Raw genomic sequence first — 20,551 nt, 5'->3', positions numbered from 1 at the left:
CGTGGAACGCACGTGACTCCCGGCGCGTGCCTCAGGACCCGATGGGGGCGAGGCCCAAAACAGCTGCCTCAGTGGGCGGGGCCTACACGGAGAAGAGGAGGCGGAGTTCGAGCGAGGGCATCTTCTCCGCCTCTTCCGGTCTCCTACTTTACGCGCTCAAGGCGTTTTCCGGTCACGTGGATATCTGTGGGCACAGGCCAGGGCCCGTACAAAACCTCGTATTGTTGCAAACGCAGCGTTTAGGAACTCATGAGCAGCCTGTGCACACGCTTAGGCGCGTGGACGACATGCGCATGCTCAGACTCTAGATTGGCCACGGGTGGCCGGGTGCGCATGCCCAGGCTCTGAGCGCGCGTTTGTGCGCGGATTCAGGCCTCCCGGGATTCGTCTGCGCATGCTCAGGGTTCAGGCGGAGCGCGAGGCTACCGTGCGCTCAGGCCGGCTCCCGGGACTCATTGGTGCGCATGCGCAGGCTTCAGTCTGCCCCTACTCAGACTGTGCAGCGACTCCCGGTGGCGGTTGAGGGGCAGTGGTGGCGGCGGAGGGCCAAGTCGATGCTGATGTTGATGCTGGTGGCGGCTGTGACCATGTGGCTTCGACCGCTGGTCACAGCTCAGCCGCTCTGCCGGTGGGGCTGCCCTCCTGGGGCTGGGGTGCTCCCGGGGGTCAGGAGGGTGCTGGTTCATCTTGGAGCCGAGGCCAGCTCCCCAACCTCTCTGAGGCTCCCCTTTTACTCTTTTTAGGAATCGAACTTGACGCCTCGCTCACCCTATTCCACCCCACCGTCCCAGCCCGATATTAAGCCCTCCCACTTGTTTTTCTTTTTAGAGACGGAGTTTTTGCTCTATTGCCCAGGGTGGAGCGCAGTGGGGCGATCTCGGCTCACTGCAACCGCCGCCTCCCAAGGTGCTGGGATTGCAGGCGTGAGCCACCGCGCCCAGCCTTACCCAGCACATTTTGAAATTTCAGTAAATGTTAGGTTAGTGGATACTCCAACCTGCCATGGGGACCAGTTGCTGAAACTCCATTCCTGCCCTCAGGGAACTCCCACCTGGACTAAACTGTCACATTCAGTAGGAACCTGTGAGCTGTATTCTTAGGGTGTATGGTCTCATTTGATGTTTACAGGAAGTTTCCTAGAGTAATGATTCCTTAACCTTATTTATTTTACTTATTATTATTATTATTTTGTACAGATAGGGTCTCACTGGCTGGGCACAGTGGCTCACACCTGTAATCCCAGCACTTTGGGAGGCGGAGGTGGGCAGATCACTCACTTGATGTCAGGAGTTCCAGACCAGCCTGGCCAACATGATGAAACCCCTGTCTCTACTAAAAATACAAAAATTAGGCGGGATTGGTGGCAGGTGCCTGTAATCCCAACTACTTGGAAGGCTGAGGCAGAAAAATCGCTTGAATCCAGGAGGTGGTGGTTGCAGTGAGCCGAGATCTCACTCCAGCCTGGGTAACAGAGGGAGACTCAATCAAAGAAAAAAAGGGGGGAATGGGTCTCACTGTTTTGCCCAGGCTGGTCTTGAACGCCTAGGTTCCTGTGATCCTCCTGCCTTAGCCACCCAAAGTGTTGGGATTACAGATGTGAGTCACCCACGCCCAGCCATACCCTTATTTTATTATTATTATTTTTTTGAGATGGAGTCTTGTTCTTGTTGCCCAGGCTGGAGTGCAGTGGCACGATCTAGGCTCACTGCAACCTCCGCCTCCCAGGTTCAAGCAATTCTCCTGCCTCAGCCTCCAGAGTAGTTGGGATTACAGGCACCCGCCACCACGTCCAGCTAATTTTTTGTGTTTTTAGTAGAGACAGGGTTCCACCATGTTGGCCAGGTTGGTCTCGAACTCCTGACCTCGTGATCCGCCCAGCTTGGCCTCCCAAAGTACTGGGATTACAGGCGTGAGCCACCGCGCCTGGCCAGTACCCTTATTTCATAGATATAAAAGCATACTTAAGAAAATTAAAGACACCCTTACCTAACAACACATAGCTAGTAAGTGGGGAGAAAGATTTTCCAGTGAAATTTACTAATAGGATTTGTCTCGAGGTCTGAAAAGATGGATTATATCCAGTTTTCTTATTTCCCCACACAGGCTCTTAAACAATGGTCCTCGGACCAGCAGCATCAAGATCAGCTGGGAATTTATTGTAATTGCTTAGAAATGCAGTTCCCTGGACCTACTGAGTCGGGGACTTGGCAGTGGGACCCAGCAAACCGTGGTTTGTTGAAGGGTGGCCTGCCTCTCCACACCTGTGGGCGTTTCTCGTTAGGTGGAACGAGAGACTTGAGAAAATAAATGAGACACAGAGACAAAGTATAGAGAAAGAAAAAGTGGGCCCCGGGGACCAGAGCTCAGCAGACAGAGGACCCACACCGGCACCGGTCTCTGAGTTCCCTTAGTATTTATTGATGATTATCTTTACCATCTTAGAAAAAAGGGACGTGGCAGGATAATAGGATCATCAGAGGGAGAAGGTCAGCAGTAAGACATATGAATAAAGATCTCTGTGACACGAATAAGTTTAAGGAAAAGTGCTGTGCCTTGATATGCATATGCAAACATCTTCATAAACCTTTTTAGTGCATAAAGAGCAGCATTGCTAGCAAGTCCCACCTTTCGCCCTAAGGCGGTTTTTCTCCTTTCTCAGTAAACAGAACATACAATCGGGTTTTACACCGAGATGTTCCATTGCCCAGGGACGGGCAGGAGACAGGTGCTTTTCTCTATCTCAACCGCCAACAACCGCCAAGAGGCCTTCTTTCCTCTTGTACTGGTCCTCCTCAGCACAGATCCTTCACGGGTGTCAGGCTGGGGGACGATCAGGCCTTTCCCTTCCCACGAGGTCATATTTCAGACTATCACATGGGGAGAAACCTTGGACAATACCTAGCTTTCCTAGGCAGAGGTCCCTGCGACCTTTGGCAGTGTGCGTACCCCTGGGTACTTGAGATTAAGAGGATGGTGATGACTTTTAACCAGCAAGCTGCCTTCAGGCACTTGTTTAACAAAGCACACCCTGCACAGCCCAAAATCCTTTAAACCTTGAGTCACCACAGCACATGTCTCTTGCAAGGACAAGGTTGGGGGTAGGGTCACAATCAGATTAACAGCATCTCAAATACAGAACAAAATGGAGTCTCTTATGTCTACTTCTTTCTATATAGACACAGTCACAGTCTGATCTTTCTTTTCCCCACAGTTTTTCAAGACCACCTCCCCGCCCCCTGCAACCCCAGTGATTCTGATGCATATTCAAGATTGAGCACCTCTGCTGTAAACTATACCATCCTTCCAGTCACCACACACTCTCTTAAGGAGCCCTGAATACTTTGTTGCAGTACTTCATAATCTTCCTCAACTGGGGTCTGTGAAGGAGCCTTTAGAAATTCTCGCCTGGCCGCGGTGGCTCACGCCTGTAATCCCAGCACTGCGGGAGGCCAAGGCGGGCAGATCATGAGGTCAGGAGATGGAGACCATGCTGGCTAATACAGTGAAACCCTGACTCTACTAAAAATACAAAAAATTAGCCGGGCGTTGTGGCGCATGCCTGTAGTTCCAGCTACGCAGGAGGCTGAGGCAGGAGAATCACTTGAATCCGGGAGGCGGAGGTGGCAGTGAGCCGAGATTGCGCCACTGCACTCCAGCCTGGACGACAGAGTGAGACTCCGTCTCAAAAAAAAAAAAAAGAACAGATACTTTAGGGTTAACCCTGAGGTGGCTGAGTAGGAGGAGTCAAGCCGCTGAATATTCAATAAAAATTGACAGATGATCTTTCTTGTCACCTTCTAGTGCTCGCACAGTGAGGACAGGAAAAGTGTTTAATGTCATACAGGACGTTCAAGGGGTATGTGGTTCCACACTTAAATTCATCCTTCACTTTTATCTAATTACAAGATCAGAGGTAACACTTCCTTGTATTTCTTGGGTGCCAGTGTTGTCAGGCATTTAAGATCATTACTCAGTCTTTTTTTTTTTTTTTTTTTTTTTTGAGACGGAGTCTCACTGTGTCGCCCAGGCTGGAGTGCAGTGGCACGATCTCAGCTCACTGCAAGCTCCGCCTCCCGGGTTCACGCCATTCTTCTGCCTCAGCCTCCCGAGTAGCTGGGACTACAGGCGCCTGCCACCACGCCCGGCTAGTTTTTTTTTTTTTGTTTTTTTTTTTTTTTTTTTTGTATTTTTAGTAGAGACGGGGTTTCACCTTGTTAGCCAGGGTGGACTCGATCTCCTGACCTCGTGATCGACCCGCCTCGGCCTCCCAAAGTGCTGGGATTACAGGCTTGAGCCACCGCGCCCGACCTCATTACTCAATCTTTACAATTCATTCCCCTTTGAAGTAGGGATTAATCTTCCCCATTTCACTGCGAAACAAGTTTAGAGAGATCAAGTCATCCGAACAGCGCCAAGAGGAAGAAGTGGGAATAGAACTAAGATGGTCTTGAGTTTTTATTGAGTGTTCTGTTTACTTCTCTCTCAGGAGATTTCATGTTTTGAGACAGGGTCTTGCTCTGTTGCCCAGGTTGGAGTGCAGTGGCGCCATCTCGGCTCACCATGACCTCTGCCTCCCTGGCTCAAGCGATTCTTATGCCTCAACCTCCCTAGTAGCTGGAATTACAGGTGTGTGCCACCACGCCCAGCTAACTTTTGTATTTTTGTAGACAAGGTTTTGCCATGTTTTCCAGGCTGGTCTCGAGCTCCTGGACTTCAGTAACCTACCTGCCTCAGCCTCCCAAAGTGCTGGGATTACAGACGTTCACCACTGTGCCCAGCCTTGATAGGAGATTTTAAAATGCAGAGTAACAGTAGAAGCAAACCCTGTTACTTTGTTTACCTCATAGAGTGTCACAGGAAATGTCAGTTTACTTCATGCTTAAAATGCATGAAGAAAAAATATTCTGTCAGTTCAAATTCGTTTCCTATTGACAAAATTGCATAATTTCGGCCAGGCGAGGTGGCTTATGCCTGTAATCCCAGCACTTTAGGAGGCCGAGGCGGGTGGATTCCTGAGGTCAGGAGTTCAGGACCAGCCTGGCCAATATGGTGAAACCCCGTGTCTACTAGAAATACAGAAATTAGCCAGGCGTGGTGGTGGGCGCCTGTAATCCCAGCTACTTGGGAGGCTGAGTCAGGACAGTTGCTTGAACCCAGGAGGCAGAGGTTGCAGTGAACCAAGATCGCACCACTGCACTCCAGCCTGGAATGACAGAGCAAGACTCTGTCTCAGAAAAGAAAAAAAAAAAAACTGCATAATTTCACAAATGGTGTCAGCATTTTGAAACAATCTTCAAGTGACTGGTTTCTAACTTGTTAATATTTATCATTCTCTGGCCTTTCAAATAACTAATCATCTGTAAACAAATAGTAACATGTATAAGTATGAGATGTGATATGAATAATTATCCTGTTAATTAATTAATTATTTTTATTTTTTTCTGAGACGGAGTTTTGCTCTGTCGCCCAGGCTGGAGTGCAGTGGCGCAATCTCGGCTCACTGCAACCTTCACCTTCCGGGTTCAAGCAATTCTCCTGCTTCAGCCTCCCAAGTAGCTGGGATTACAGGCGTGCACCACCACACCCATCTAATTTTTGTATTTTTAGTAGAGATGGGGTTTCACCCTGTTGGCCCTGCTGGTCTCAAACTTCTGACCTCGTGATCCACCTGCCTCGGTCCCCTAAAGTGCTGGGATTACAGGGGTGAGCCCCTGCATTTGGCCTGAAATTTTTTAATTTTTAAATTATCATTTCTTTTAGAGACAGGTCTCTCTTTGTTGCCTAGGCTGTAGTGCAGTGCTGAGATCATAGCTCACTGCAGCCTACAACTGGGCTCAAGCCATCCTCCTGCCTCAGGCTCCCCAGTAGTTGGGACTACAGGCATGCACTACCATGCCCAGCTAATTTTTGTATTTTTTGTAGAGATGTGGTCTTGTTAAGCTGCTCAGGCTGGTCTCAAACTCCTGGCCTCAAGAAATCCTCCTACCTCAGCCTCCCAAAGTGTTGGGATTACAGATATGAGCCACCACACCTGGCCCACCCTGTGAATTTAAAAAAACTGTTTATTTGGACATAATTACATATTTGCAGCAAGTTGCAAAAACAGTACAGGGAGGTCCCAAACCCTTCCGCCAGCTTCCCCCAGCAGTCACATCTGACATGATCATAGTACAAGGTCAAAGCAGGAAAATGACATTGGTACAATCCACCTACCTAATTCAGATTTCACCCTTTATGCTGATAATGGTGTGTATTAAAAATTATTTCTACCAGCCGTTTATGGTTATTGATATTATTAAGATTTTGTGATTATCTCTCTAGGACCACCTGTATTTTCGATCTACAACAACACGTTTGATTAAACATCCTTGCAAGAAAAATATAGCACTATATCTAGGGTAAGTAGCAATTTTATGTACCGTTACCTTCCTTTTAAATTAAATCTTTAGATTTGTCCTCATTCATTCATTCAACAAACATTAAAGAAGACGGCTCTGCCATGTGTTGCTAGGTGCTGGCCTGTAGGGAGTCCATAGTCAGGGGCTGGAATTGGAGGAAGGGAGATGAAGAGATCAGCCAGGAACTAAAAGAACTGCAGTATAGTGTGGTACCACCTGTCAAAGATGCTTGGTATAAGCACTGTTAGGATGCCTCAGGAAAAAATGCCTAGGAAATTTCCACTGGGGAGTCGATGACAAAACTGGGTTTTGAAGGATGAATAGGAGTTCACTGGGATGGTGGGAGCGGCCAGATGTGTATGGGCTTAGAGCAGAGCATTCAAAGGAATGAAAACACCATGCCCAGCATGCACGTGAGTTCGTAAGGGTAGCAGGTTAGGAAACCAAGTATGTCCACCGTGCCAAGATGCCCACCCTCACCCTGAGGGCAGTGGAGGATGTGGGGCTGCATGACTTCTGTTTGTATTCAAGACATCAGTCTGGCAGCATCAAAAAGGGGACCGGAGGCCAGGTGCAGTGACTCATGCCTATAGTACCAGCACTTTGGGAGGCCAAGGCAGGAGGATCGCCAGAGGATCGCTGGAAGCTAGGGATTCAAGACCAGCCTGGGAATATAGCAAGATCCCAGTGTCTACCAAAAAAAAATAAATAAATACAGAAAATTAGCTGGGGTGGGCCGGGCACGGTGGCTCACCTCTGTAATCCCACCACTTTAGGAGGCCGAAGTGCAGGAATCACGAGGTCAGGAGATCGAGACCAGCCTGACCAATATGGTGAAACACCTTCTCTACTAAAAATACAAAAATTAGCTGAGCGTGGTGACGCCCACCCATAGTCCCAGCTACTTGAGAGGCTGAGGCAGGAGAATCACTTGAACCCAGGAGTCGGAGGTTGCAGTGAGCTGAGATCGCACCACTGCACTCCAGCCTGGCGACAGAGTGAGACTCTGTCTCAAAAAAAAAAAAGAAAAAAGAAAGAAAGAAAGAAAAAGAAAATTATCTGGGGTTGGCAGTGTGCACCTGTAGTCCCAGCTACTTGGGAGGCCGAGGTAGGAGGTTTACTTGAGCATAAGAGTTTGAGAGTGCAGTAAGCCACGAACACACTGTTGTACCCTGTCTGGAGGACAGAGACCGTCTCTGTCATCAGCAGCTCTTTTACAAATCAACCATGACCAATTATAAAACGTCATTATGGCTGGGAGGCTGAGGCAGGAGGATTCCTTGAACCCACGAGTTCAAAACCAACCTGAATAACATAGTAAGACCCATCTCTCTCTCTCTCTCTCTCTCTCTTTTTTTTTTTTTTTTTTTTTTTGGAGACAGAATCTTGTTTTGTTGCCCAGGCTGCAGTGCAGTAGTGCAATGTCGGCTCACTGCAACTTCCACCTCCTGGGTTCCAGCGATTCTCCTGCCTCAGCCTCCTAAGTGGCTGGGACTACAGGTGTGCACCACCACGCCCGGCTAATTTTTGTATTTTTAGTAAAGACAGGGTTTTTACCATGCTGGCCAGGCTGGTCTCGAACTCCTGACCTCAGGTGATCCACCCACCTGGGCCTCCCAAAGTGCTAGAATTATAGGCATGAGCCATCACACCCAGCCATCCCTCTCTCTCTCTCTCTTTTTAAAGGCTATTATGAAAAATACCTTTCGTGATGGCAACAAAGACTTTAAAAGGAATAGGAATTAACTCAGTAATTCTTTTTCTTTTTTTTTTTTTTTGAGACAGAGTTTTGCTCTTGTCGCCCAGGCCGGAGTGCAGTGGCATGATCTTGGCTCACTGCAACCCCTGCCTCCCGGGTTCAAGCAATTCTCCTGCCTCAGCCTCCTGAGTAGCTGGGATTACAGGTGTGTGCCACCACACCTGGCTAATTTTCGTGTGTGTTTTTAGTAGAGATGGGGTTTCAACACGTTGGCCAGGCTGGTCTCGAACTCCTCTAACCTCAGATGATCTGCCTGCCTTGGCTTCCAAAGTGCTAGGATTACAGGCATGAGCCACCACACCTGGCCAACTCAGTAATTCTTATCTGTTGAAAACCATAAAATTTATTGGGGAGTTGGGGGAGGAGATCTGGATAATGAAATGATATACCATGTTCGTGGATGGCCTTTTCCTATTTAAAAGTTTCCTATATGAAAGAACAAATTGTTTCTTTCTCATATACACATTCCTGATCTAAAACTATTTACTTTAGTGGAATTAGAGCCATATAAATTATAAAACTGAAGTCCATCCTGTCACTCAATGTACATTTTATATAGTTCTATGTTTGATGTGTTCACACATTTAAACTATTATTTATATTATTTCTGGAAGTCAAATACCTGGACAACAGAGGTTTATTTATGCAACATAAGTGAATTATATCTAAATGATTCCTGGTTACAATACAAATTTTGTTTGAGTGGAAACATTTTAGAGTACTTCTATTGTCTTTTTTCTTTCCTTGTGTGACATTATCCTAATTTAACTCATTCATTGTTTATTTCAGAAAACAAGTTTTTTTCACAACAGATAACTTTGAGACTAGTCTCCTTCCATTTACCATCCCTACATCAATGCAGGTAGTTATTTTACAGAACGATCTGAAGGATGCTAGTATAAGTAATACTCAGGGGAAAATACAGATCAGAAATATCAGAGTGGTCTGTTCTTTTTAGTTTAGAGGTTTATTTTACAATGTTCCTCTTAAAGACGTTAAGGGTAATTTCTAAGCCTAAAGAGGGCTGGTTGTCGGGCGCGGTGGCTCATGCCTGTAATCCCAGCACTTTGGGAGGCCGAGGCAGGTGGATCACCTGAGGTCAGGAGTTCAAGACCAGCCTGACCAATATGGAGAAACCCCGTCTCTACTAAAAATACAAAATTAGCCGGGGTGGTGGCACATGCCTATAATCCCAGCTACTCAGGAGGCTGAGGCAGGAGAATCGCTTGAACCCGGGAGGCGGAGGTTGCAGTGAGCCGAGATCGCGCCATTGCACTCCAGCCTGGGCAAAAACAGTGAAACTCTGTCTAAAAAAAAAAATAAAAAAAAAATAAAAAAAAAAAAAAGGAAAGGCTGGTTTTATTCTGCCTCTACTACCAAAATAGACTTTTTAATCCTGAAAAATAAAAAAGGGTCGATGTAGGTGGTCTTTCTTACATTGGTTATATTATAAATAGATAGGTGGGATGGTATCTTACTTTACAGGCAGTAATTTCAAGACCTCCCTTGGTCAGGTACAGCGGCTCATGCCCGTAATCCCAGCACTTTGAGAGGTTGAGGTGGGCAGATCACGAGGTCAAGAGATTGAGACCATCCTGGCCAGCATGGTGAAACCCTGTCTCTACTAAAAATACAAAAATTAGCTGGGCATGGTGGCACGGGCCTGTAGTCCCAGCTACTTGGGAGGGTGAGGCAGGAGAATCGCTCAAACCCAGGAGGTGGAGGTTATAGTGGCCCGAGATCGAGACACTGCATTCCAGCCTGAGTGACAGAGGGAGACTCTGTCTTAAAAAATAACAATAATAAAATAAATAAATAAAAAATAGATAGGTGGGATAGTATCTTACTTTACATGCCGTAATTTCAAGACTTCCCTCAGTCAGGCACAGTGGCTCATGCCTGTAATCCCCATACATTGATTGGCCAAGACAGGAGGATCATTTGAGTCCAGGAGTTCAAGACCAGCCTGGGCAACATAAAGAGACCCGTGTCTCTACGGAAAAAAAATAAGAGCCCCCCAAATTGTCCTAAATCAAAGCAGGAAAACCACACCCTTAGTGAATATTTGAGAAATTATACCATTGACACGTATACTAAATAAAGTTTTGGGCTGGACGTGGTGGTTCAAGCCTGTAACCCCAGCACTTTGAGAGGCTGAGGTAGGCAGACTGCTTGAGCCCAGGAGTTCAAGACTAGCCAGGGCAACATGATGAAACTCCAAATCTATAAGAAATTTTTAAAAATTAGCCAGGTGTGCTGGTGTGGTGGTGCATGCCTGCTGTTCCTGCAACTCAGGAGGTTGAGTTGGGAAGATTGCTTGAACCAGGAGCTGGAGGTTGCAGTGAGCTATGATTGTGTCACTGCACTCCAGCTTGAGTGGCAGAGCGAGACTGTCTCAAAATAAATAAATAAAAATAAAAGCTTGTCAATTATCGACATACCAATATTTCTCCTAAAAGCAACACTTAACAGTTAACGCTAGTCATTCATCATTTATACTTTAGGCTTTGTCCTCCAAGAAGGTTTTGTTTTGTTTGTGTGTTTGTTTGATTTTGTGGTTTTTGTTTTTTGAGATGGAGTCTCCCTCTGTCACCCAAGCTGGAGTGCACTGGCGCGATCTCAGCTCATTGCAACCTCTGTCTCCCGGGTTCAAGCAATTCAGCCTCCCGAGTAGCTGGAATTACCCCAAAAATTAGCCACACGGCCGGCTGATTTTTGTATTTTTTAGTAGAGACGGAGTTTTACTATGTTGGCCAGGCTGGTCTCAAACTCCTGACCTCAGGTGATCCGCCTTGTTCTCCCAGGGTGCTAGGATTACAGGCATGAGCCACCACGCCCAGCTTCAGTTTTTATAAAGGAAGAGGAGATGTAATGAACTGAAGTATCTGAGGGCACCCAAGACCAGCTTCAACTTGGTTCTAGCTGGCCCCAAGATACACAATTCCCAGTATCTAAGAACCAACCAACTATTGCTGGCATAAGTGGTGTTTTTTTTTGTTTTGTTTGTTTTGTTTTGTTTTGTTTGAGATGGAGTCTCGCTCTGTCTCCCAGCCTGGAGTGCAGTGGCGCGATCTCAGCTTACTGCAACCTCCACCTCCCGGGTTCGCGCCATTCTCCTGCCTCAGCCTCCCGAGCAGCTGGGACTACAGGCGCTGCCACCACGCCCGGCTAACTTTTTGTATTTTTAGTAGAGACAGGGTTTCACCATGTCAGCCAGGGTGGAAAATGGTGTGGTTTTTTTGTTTTGTTTTTGTTTTGTTTTGTTTTGTTTTTGCTTTTTGATACTGAGTCTCTGTCACCCAGGCCGGAGTGCAGTGGTGCGATCTCGGCTCACTGCCACCTCTGCCTCCTAGGTTCAAGCGATTCTCATGCCTCAGCCTCCTGAGTAGCTGGGATTACAGGCATGCACCACCACACCTGGCTAATTTCTTTGTATTTTTAGTAGAGACGGGGTTTTGTTATGTTGGCTGGCTGGTATTGAACTCAACCCTGAGTGATCCGCCTGCCTTGGCTTCCCAAAGTGGTGATATTACAAGGCGTGAGCTACCATGCCCAGCCATAAATGTTTTTTTCTTTTCTTTCTTTTTCTTTTTGTTTACAAGATGGAGTTTCGCTCTTGTTGCCCAAGCTGTAGTGCAATGGTGTGGTCTCGGCTCACTGCAACCTCTGCCTCCTGGGATCAAGCGATTCTCCTGCCTCAGCCTCTCGAGTAGCTAGGATTACAGGCACCTGATGCCACACCTGGCTAATTTTTGTATTTTTAGTAAAGACAGGGTTTTACCATGTTGGCCAGGCTGGTCTCGAAATCCTTACCTCAGGTGATCTACCCGCCTTGGCCTCCCAAAGTGCTGGGATTACACGCGAGAGCCACCACGCCTGTCCATAAATTTTTTTTTTTTTTCAATGCATGTCTAGAAGTCTGGATTTCTGAATCAGTGTTTGAAAAGATGGTCTCATTGATATCATCCATATGATAACTTTCAGGTCGGCGTTCCAGAAGTGACATCAGCACATTTTGCTGGTTCATTGTTGCTGTTAGTAGTGAATCATAAAGTCTATACTTATGATTATGAAAGCAATTCTTGGAACTTGTCTTTAGGTATGTACATTTTGTATTTTTAAATTTTGTTTGAGTGTAGTCAACATGAGACAAGAGAGTATTAGTGTTGGAAGTATAAGTGATGCTCCTACTTGGATGTCAGCCTTAGGACGTTGCTTTGTCCTTTCTAATCAAAATAAAAATTGGCCTGGGGCCCCATCCATAGACTGGGAACCTAGTGTTCCCATCGTGCATTGTAGTCATAAGCCACAGAAGGTGCTTGGACTGATTGAAACAAACAAGAGGCATTGGCCAGGTGCAGTAGCTCACGCCTGTGATTCCAGTAATTTGGGAGTCTGCAGCAGGCGGATCATTGAGGTCAGGAGTTCGAGACCAGCGTGACCAACATGGCAAAACCCGGTCTCTACTAAAAATATAAAAATTAGCTGGGAATGGTGGTGTGTGCCTGTAATCCCAGCTTCCTCTGGAGGCCAAGGCAGGAGGATCCCTTGAGCCAAGGAGGTGGAGGTTGCAGTGAGCTGAGAATGGGCCACTGCACTCCATCCAGCCTGGATGACAGAGTGAGACTCTGTCTAAAAAAAAAAAAAAATTTTGAGAGACATCAGCGGCTCTTGGTGATGGATTGGTGTGGGAGGACCAGGGAAAGCTGAGGATGACCAGTAGATGTCTGGTAACCAAGCTGGGTGATGAGCATTGTCCCTCGCACACACTTCTCATGAGGGGTAGGGGACGGTAGAGAAGGTGAGCTTTGTGAAGAGGGAGAAGGATGAGGACCCTGATGCAGGAGGAAAGAAGATGTGAAAAGTGAAGATGAGGCAAATATTAGCTTTAGAAAAGAAGAGGATCGCTTGAGCCCAGGAGTTCAAGTCCACCCCAGGCAACAGAGCAGAATGCCATCTTTACAAAAAAACTAAATTTTCTTTTTCTTTTTTTGGAGATAGAGTCTCACTCGGTCCCCCGGGCTGGAGTACAGTGGCCCAATCTCGGCTCACTAAAACCTCCGCCTCTTGGGTTCAAGCGATTCTCCTGCCTCAGCTTCCTGAGTAGCTGAGGTCACAGGCACCCACCACCATGCCTGGCTAATTTTTTGTTTGTTTGTTTGTTTGTTTGTTTTGAGACAGAGTTTCACTGTTGTTGCCCAGGCTGGAGTGCGATCGGTTGATCTCAGCTCATCGCAACCTCTGCCTCCCGGGTTCAAGCGATTCTCTTGCCTCACCTCCTCTCCCGAGTAGCTGGGATTACAGGCATGTGCCATCACGCCTGGCTATTTTTTTTTTTTTTTTTTTTTGACGGAGTCTTGCTCTGTCGCTAGGCTGGAGTGCAGTGGCACAATCTCAGTTCACTGCAACTTTCACCTTCTGGGTTCAAGCAATCCTCCTGCCTCAGCCTCCCTAGTAGCTGGGACTACAGGTGCGCACCACCACGTCAGCTAATTTTTGTATGTTTTTAGTAGAGATCGGGTTCCACCATGTTGGCCAGGATGATCTTGATCTACTGACCTCATGATCCCCTCGCCTTGGCCTCCCAAAGTGCCAGGATAATTGGCGTGAGCCACCGTGCCTGGCTAATTTGTTTGGTTTTTTTTTTTTTGAGATGAAGTCTCTCTGTGTCACCCAGGCTGGAGTGCAGTGGCATGATCTCAGCTCACTGCAAACTCCGCCTCCCGGGTTCACGCCATTCTCCTGCCTCAGCCTCCCAAGCAGCTGGGACTATAGGCGCCCACCACCACACCCGGCTACTTTTTTGTATTTTCAGTAGAGATGGAGTTTCACTATGTTAGCCAGGATGGTCTTGATCTCCTGACCTCGTGATCTGCCTGCTTCGGCCTCCCAAAGTGCTGGGATTATAGGTGTGAGCCACTGCACCCGACCTAATTTTGTATTTTTAATAGAGATGGGGTTTCTCCATGTTGGCCAGGCTGGTCTTGAACTCCCGACCTCAGGAGATCCACCTACCTCTGCCCCCCAAAGTGCTAGGATTACAGGTGTGAACCACCGAGTCCGGCCAACTGGGGACAGTTCTGTCTCCCAGAGGACACTTGGCAATGTCTGGAGATGTTTTTGGCGTCAAGACTAGAGGAAGGTGCTACTGGCATTGAGTGGGTAGATATATATAGATGCTAAAAAGCATCCTACAATGCATATGAAACTCCTCGCAAGCGAGAACCATCTGCTCCCCAATTTCAGTAGTGTTGAGGTTGAGAAACCCTGTTCTGAACTTTCCTCCAGGCTGGACGCGGTGTCTTATGCCTGTAATCCCAGTACTTTGGGAGGCTGAGGCGGGTGGATCACTCGAGGTCAGGAGTTTGAGACCAGCCTGGCCAACATGGTGAAACCCCGTCTCTACTAAAAATGCAAAAATTAGCCAGGCGTGGTGGTGGGCACCTGTAATTCCAGCTCGGGAGGCTGAGGCAGGAGAATTGTTTGAACCTGGGAGGTGGAGGTGGCAGTGAACCACCAATGCACTACAGCCTGGACGACAGAGGGAAACTCTGTCTCAAATAAATAAGTAAATAAACTTTTCTCCAAACTTCAGGGAACTCATAAACATTTCAAAATTATATTTTCTTTTCAGGTATAAAACACCCAGTTACACATGTTTCTGGTGATAATTGTTGTTATACTGGAAGTTTGTTTTGTGTGGTAAGTATAAGTGTATAATTGTTCATTTTTTTGGCTCCCCTCTGAACACATATAATCATGAGTAGAAATAAAGGCTGGGCGTGGTGGCTCATACCTGTAATCTCAGCACTTTGGGAGGCCGGGGCAAGAGGATTGCTGAAACCCAGGAGTTTGAGACCAGCCTGGGCAACATAGAAACCCCATCTCTACAAAAAATAAAATAATTAGCCTGGTGTGGTGATATGTGCCTGCAGTCCCAGCTACGGCAGGAGGGTTGCTTGAGCCCAGGAGATCGAGGCTGCAGTGAGCCATGATTACGCTACTGCACTTCAGCCTGGGCAACAAGCGAGACTCTGTCAAAAAAAAAAAAAAAAAAAAAGACTTGGGCACGGTGGCTCATGCCTGTAGTAATCCTAGCACTTTGGGAGGTCAAGGTAGGTGGATCACCTAAGGCCAGGAGTTTGAAACCAGCCTGTCCAACATGGCAAAACCCCGTCTCTACTAAAAATACAAAAAATTAGCCGGGCAGGGTGGCGTGTGCCTATAATCCCAGCTACTTGGGAGGCTGAGGCAGGAGAATCGCTTGAGCCTAGGAGGCGGAGGCTGCAGTGAGCCGAGATCGCACCATTGCACTCCAGCCTGGGTGACAAGAGTGAAACTCAGTCTCAAAAAAAAGAAAGAAAGAAAGAAAAAGAAAAAGAAATAGGACAGTGTAAGGCTTGAGACTGGGTCTCAAGAACTTGGTCAGTGTCATTTCCTGTGGGCTCAGAGCACGGCTGGGAGATGGGAAAGGTTTTGGGGATGTTTTCAGATCCACCGGCTGACACATGGTAAATACATTCATCTATAGTTGACCTTTGAACAATGTAGAGGTCAGAGGTACCACCCTCCACCCCACACCGTTGAAAATCCACAGGTAACTTTCGACTTCCCCAAAACTTAATTACTGGCCAGGTGCGGTGGCTCACACCTGTAATCCCAGCACTTTGGGAGGCTGAGGCGGGCAGATCACAAGGTCAGTAGTTCAAGACCAGCCTGGCCAACATAATGAAACCCTGTCTCTACTAAAAATACAAAAAAATTAGCTGGGCGTGGTGGCAGGCACCTGTAATCCCAGCTCGCAAATTCGAGGCTAGCATGGGCAACGTGGTGAGACCTTGTCTCTATTCAGAATACAAAAAAAAAAAAGAAAGAAAGAAAGAAAAAGAAAAAAATAGCTAGGTATGGTGGTGTCCACCTATAGTCCCAGTTACTCGGGTAGCTGAGATGGGAGGATGGCTTGAGCCCAGGAGGCACATGTTATAGTGAGCTGAGATCATGCCACTGTACTCAGCTGAGGCAATAGAGCCAGAACTTGTCTCAAAACAAAAATAAACCAAAAAACAAACTTAATTACTAATAGCCTACTATTGCCTGGAAGCCTTACTAATGACATAAACAGTCTATGACTGTCACCCAGGGTAGAGTGCAGTGGTGCAATCTCAGCTCATTGCAACTTCTGCCTGCCAGGTTTCAGTGATTCTCCTGGCTCAGCCTCCTGAGTAGCTGGGACTACAGGTACACACCACCACGCCCAGCTAATTTTTAGTAGAGATGGGGTTTCACCATGTTGGCCAGGCTGGTCTTGAACTCCTGGCCTCAAATGATCCACCTGCCTCAGCCTCCCAAAGTGCTGGGATTACAAGCGTGAGCCACCATGTCTGGCCCTACTTTTTTTTTTTTTTGAGACAAGGTCTTGCACTGTCCTCAGGCTGGAGTGCAGTGTTGCAATTATAGCTCACTGCAGTCTCGAACTCCTGGGCTCAAGGTATTCTACCACCTCAGTCTCCCAAGTAGCCGGAGTTACAGGCACACACCACTAGGCCTGGCTAATTTTTTTCTTTTTTTTTGAAACAGAGTTTCCCTCTTGTTGCCCAGGCTGGAGTGCAACGGCACGATCTTGGTTTACCGTAACCTCCACCTCCTGGGTTCAAGTGATTCTCCTGCCTCAGCCTCCCGAGTAGCTGGGGTTACAGGCATGCACCACCATGCCCGGCTAATTTTGTATTTTTAGTAGAGACACAGTTTCTCTATGTTAGTCAATCTGGTCTCGAACTCTCGACCTCCCGGTCCATCTTGGGCTCCCAAAGTTCTGGGATTACAGACTTGAGCTACCATGCCTGGCCTAACTTTGTTTTTTTGGTTTTTGGTTTTTTTTTTTAACAAGAGATGGAGTTGGCCGGGCACGGTGGCTCACGCCTGTAATCCCAGCACTTTGAGAGGCCAAGATGGGCGGATCACGAGGTCAGGAGATCAAGACCGCGGTGAAACCCCGTCTCTACTAAAAATACAAAAAATTAGCCTGGTGCAGTGGCAGGCACCTGTAGTGCCAGCTACTCGGGAGGCTGAGGCAGGAGAATGGCGTGAACCCGGGAGGCGGAGTTTGCAGTGAGCCGAGATCACACCACTGTACTCCAGCCTGGGTGACAGAGCGAGACTCCGTCTCAAAAAAAAAAAAAAAAAAAGAGATGGGATTGCGTTATGTTGGTCAGGCTGGTCTTGAACTCCTGGTGTCAAGTTATCCACCTGCCTCAGCCTCGCAAAGTGCTGGGATTACAGGTGTGAGACATCACGCCTGGCCTAACTTTGGTATTTCTTAGGAGAGATGGGGTTTCATTATGTTGGCCAAGCTGGTCTGGAACTCCTGGCCTCAAGTGATCCGCCTGCCTCGGCCTCCTGAAGTGCTGGGATGACAGGCGTGAGCCACCGTGCCTGTTGTGTATCCACTTTTTGGCTCTCAGAGACAGCCCCAACGGATAGTCATGTCCAGACATCCAGGTTTTTGTGCGGATGTGAGTTTTCATTCCTCTGGGATAAATGTTCAGGAACGTTACTTGTTGGCATCTTTCTTTCGTTCATTCATTCTTTTTTTTTTTTTTTTAATAGGATGTCAGTAACTTGGTTTTTGCATATTTCCGTGGAGATCAGATATCCCAGACTTATATATACTATTCGAATACTGGGGGATTCAGTTTTTGGAAGTATCACTATGACAGACAGGTATGTTAAATTTGCTAAGAATGTGAAAATAAAAATATATGTACCTTGTGATTGTAGTAATTGCTGTCAATGGGTGCATGAGGGTTTTTTCCTCTTTTAAGAGTCCAGCTGGGCCAGGGGTAGTGGCTCATGCCTGTAATCCCAGCACTTTGGAAGGCTGAGGTGGGAGGATAGCTTGAGCCCAGGAGTCTGAGACCAGCCTGGGCAACATGGCAAGACCCCATCTCTACAAAAATAAAAATAAAAAATATTTAAAAATTAGGCCGGGAGCAGTGGCTCACGTCTGTAATCCCAGCACTTTGGGAAGCCAAGGCGGGCGGATCACGAGGTCGGGAGATCGAGATCATCCTGGCTAACACAGTGAAACCCCACATCTACTAAAAATACATAAAAAATTAGCCGGGCGTGGTGGCGGGAGCCTGTAGTCCCAGCTACTCGGGAGGCTGAGGCAGGAGAATGGCGTGAACCCGGGAGGCGGAGGCTGCAGCGAGCTGAGATTGCACCATTGCACTCTAGCCTGGGTAACAAGAGCGAAACACTATCTCAAAAAAATAAAATATAAAATGAAATGAAATGAAATGAAATAAAATCTAGCCGGGCTTGGTGTAATTCCAAGCCCTGTAATCCCAGCTACTCAGGAGGCTGAGGCAGGAGAATTGCTTGAACCTGGGAGGCAGAGGTTGCAGTGAGCCGAGATCGTGCCACTGCATTCCAGCCTGGGCAACAGAGCGAGACTCCGTCTCAAAAACAACAACAACAACAACAACAAAACCCTCAAAAAACAAACACAACAAAACAAAACAAAACTCTAGTGCCCAGCTGGGTAGGGGGTGCAGTGGCTCACACCTATAATCCCAGCACTTTGGGAGGCTGAAGGGGGTGGATCGCTTGAGTCCAGGAGTTAAATACCAGCCTGGGCAACATAGTGAAACCTTGTCTCTACTAAAAATACAAAAATTAGCCGGGCAAGGTGGTGCATGCCTGTAGTCCCAGTTACTTGGGAGGTTGAGGCAGGAGGATTGTTTGAGCCTGGGATGTGGAGGTTACAGTGACCCGAGATAGCACCATTGCACTCCAGCCTGGATGACAGAGTGAGACCTGTCTTTAAAAACAAAAAAAGCTAGTGCCCGAGTAAAGGCAACATACTAATTTATGACACACCCACATGCCCACCTGAAGACTCGTGCCACCAACTTCCTCACCATGCCCACTTTACAGATGAGAAAACTGTAGTGGGTCGAACCAGTGTCCCCAAAATTTATGTCAACCTGGAACTTCAGAATTTAATGGTCTTTGGCATTTTTGCTGCTGTAACAAAATATCTGAGATCGAGTAATTTATAAAGTACAGAGGTTTATTTGTCATGGTTGTGGAGGTTGGGAAGTCCAAGATCAAGGTGCCAGCAGGGTTGCTGTCTGGTGAGGGCTGCACTCTGCTCCCAAGATGGTGCCTATGCTGGGGGTCCTCTGGAGGGCCAAAAGCCACATCCTCACACAGCAGAAGGCAGAAGAACCAACAAACTGTGCTGCCTTCAACCCAGAGCTCTTTTATAAGGATGCTCATCCCAAAGACCATGCCTGTTTATAATACATTGGGGATTTCAGCATGAATTTTGGAGGGGACACCGTCATTCCAACCACCGCAGTAAACTGACTTGGAGGTAGGGTCTTTGCAGATATAATCAGTTAAGCTAGGATGTAGTCACATTGAAATCAGGTGGCCTTCTAATCAAATGACCGCTGTCCAGGCGAGGTGGCTCAGCCTGTAATCCCAGCACTTTGGGAGGCTGAGGGGGGTGGATCACTTGAGGTCAGCAGTTCAAGACCAGCCTGGCCAACATGGTGAAACCCCATCTCTACTGAAAATGCGAAAATTAGCTGGGTGTGGCGGCGCATGCCTGTAATCCCAGCTACTCGGGAGGCTAAGGCAGGAGGATCACTTGAACTTAGGAGGTGAAGGTTGCAGTGAGCCCCAGATCATGCCACTGCATTCCAGCCTGGGTGACAGAGTGAAACTCTGTCTCAAGAAAAAAAAGAAAAAAGAACAAACAACACAAAAAAGAACACCTAGCATCACTAAAATCCCCAATTATTACTAAAATAGCCTTTGTGTGTGTGTACGTGTGTGTCCGTGTGTGTGCGTGCATGTATGTTTGTGTGTACCTGTGTGTGCACCTGCAGGTATGCTTGTGCGTGTGGTGGTGAAGTTGTTTTTATCATGGACATTTCAAGAGGAGAGGTTACCTCAGAGAATAGTTGAGCTCAGCATTGCTATAGCCAGGACAAGAGTCAACCCCTATTGCTATCAATTGTGTATATTGATGGCTGGATACAGTGACTCGCCCCTGTAATCCCAGCACTTTGGGAGGCCGAGGACGGAGGATCACTTGAGCTCAGGAGTTCAAGACCAGCGTGGGGAACATAGTGAGACCCTCCCCCATCTCTACAAAAAATTGAAAAAGAAATTAGCTGGGCATAGTGGCAGGTACCTGTGATCCCAGCTACTCAGGGGGCTGGAGGATTGCTTGAGCCTGGGAGACTGAGGCTACAGTGGGGTATGATCACGCCACTGCACTCTAGCCTGGGGGACAGAGAGAGACCCTGTTGCCAAAAAAAAAAAAAAAAGAAAGAAAGAAAGAAAGAAAAAGAAAAGAAAAGAAAAGAAACTGGCTGGA

The 20,551-nt window shown here is 47.4% G+C and overlaps 1 protein-coding gene across 1 annotated transcript in view; it reads left to right on the top strand.

Moving 5' to 3' along the window:
• The first annotated feature begins 454 nt into the window (after positions 1-454).
• CATSPERD (cation channel sperm associated auxiliary subunit delta) overlaps positions 455-20,551 on the top strand; it is a 58,223-nt gene continuing 38,126 nt past the window's right edge. Inside the window, exons 1-7 of the mRNA XM_073017065.1 lie at positions 455-628; positions 3,802-3,856; positions 6,322-6,398; positions 8,947-9,019; positions 12,142-12,256; positions 14,792-14,859; positions 17,764-17,877. Coding sequence (XP_072873166.1) covers positions 465-628; positions 3,802-3,856; positions 6,322-6,398; positions 8,947-9,019; positions 12,142-12,256; positions 14,792-14,859; positions 17,764-17,877 — 666 coding nt within the window. The 5' untranslated portion in view covers positions 455-464. The remainder of the gene's footprint in view (positions 629-3,801; positions 3,857-6,321; positions 6,399-8,946; positions 9,020-12,141; positions 12,257-14,791; positions 14,860-17,763; positions 17,878-20,551) is intronic.

The sequence above is a fragment of the Chlorocebus sabaeus genome, chromosome 6, assembly GCF_047675955.1.
Source record: "Chlorocebus sabaeus isolate Y175 chromosome 6, mChlSab1.0.hap1, whole genome shotgun sequence".
Taxonomy (NCBI): domain Eukaryota; kingdom Metazoa; phylum Chordata; class Mammalia; order Primates; family Cercopithecidae; genus Chlorocebus; species Chlorocebus sabaeus.
This window is presented reverse-complemented; position numbering and strand designations above follow the sequence as displayed.